The sequence below is a fragment of the Bactrocera latifrons genome, unplaced genomic scaffold (genome assembly GCF_001853355.1).
Source record: "Bactrocera latifrons isolate USDA-ARS-PBARC rearing strain unplaced genomic scaffold, ASM185335v1 scaffold_186, whole genome shotgun sequence".
Classification (NCBI taxonomy): Eukaryota; Metazoa; Arthropoda; class Insecta; order Diptera; family Tephritidae; genus Bactrocera; species Bactrocera latifrons.
Window position 1 is genome coordinate 610,041 of NW_017535363.1, and position 1,124 is coordinate 611,164.

General features: G+C 34.8%; 1 protein-coding gene across 1 annotated transcript in view; it reads left to right on the plus strand.

The window, feature by feature from the left end:
• The window catches only part of LOC108967391 (CDK5 and ABL1 enzyme substrate 1), a gene marked incomplete at its 3' end in the record, with an annotated part of 52,775 nt that extends 51,665 nt beyond the window's left edge, over nucleotides 1-1,110 (plus strand). The window contains 2 exon segments of the mRNA XM_018930768.1: nucleotides 35-239; nucleotides 317-1,110. Of these exon segments, the coding sequence (XP_018786313.1) occupies nucleotides 35-239; nucleotides 317-457 (346 nt within the window).
• Between the last annotated feature and the right edge of the window lie 14 nt (nucleotides 1,111-1,124).

A 1,124-nucleotide genomic window follows, 5' to 3' on the forward strand; every position in this document is an offset into this window, starting at 1 on the left:
TTTTTTTTTTTTTTTTTCTATTCCATTCACACAGCATCAAGCGTGAAATGCGTCGCATCAACAAGTTGGACAGTCGCATTGATTTGGTCACCATATCGCAAGCATATGTCTACTTTGAGAAATTGATCTTGGCCAATCTAATCAACAAGAGTAATCGCAAGCTATGCGCAGGCTCTTGTCTGCTACTCAGCGCCAAAATGAACGATGTGAAAGGTGAATCGCTGAAAAGCCTAATTGAGGTGTGTATGAGCTGAAATTAATTACGTAATAAGTTTAATTTTTTTTTTACTTAATTTAATGTTTCCTTTATCAACAGAAAACCGAGAGTGTGTTTCGTGTCAATCGCAAGGAGCTAATCGCTTCGGAATTCGCCGTACTTGTGGCATTGGAGTTCAGCTTGCATGTGCCCATGCACGAGGTATTGCCRCACTATCAGCGTTTGCTCTACGAATCCTAGAATTGGCCAAAACGCTTTGCCGAAAAGCGCTTGGTAGCGGTGACATCGCGTTATTACTTTCGGCACCGCAATAGCAGCAAGAAATGAAGACGCATGCGGCGCGAAGTAAATATGACAATGTGAAATGGAATTTTATAGGCGAAAGCGTTGGTTTGAACTTTAATGTGTTTAACGAATTGATATTCAATTCGTTTGCGAGTCARCCAGCTAAATATGTCAGCTGTGTAATGCACAATGTGTATGAAGGAGTTATTGAAATATGGCAATTTCSTATATAAGCGGAAGAAAAAACTATAACAAAATTAAATTTATGGAAAAAACTTTGGGAGTAAAAAAATKTGACCACACAATGATTTTTAGCGAAACGAAAATTTGTACTTAAATGCTAAGTGAGCAAACAAAAAACATTTTCATAGCAAATAAGTTAGCGAAATAAGCATTTTGATTACAAAKTGTAACACTTTATAAGAGCGCAAGTGAAATTTAAAGTTTGCTGCAGAGAAAAACGAAGTTATATACAATTATTTTGTTTAATAAGTAATTTTTGACTTTATTATGACTACTTTATATTTTATTWTTTTAATTTTTATGGCGATTCGATTAAAATTATTTTATTTTTGTAGCTATGTTTATATGTTTCAAGCTTTTACGGCGTTAATTCAAGCTT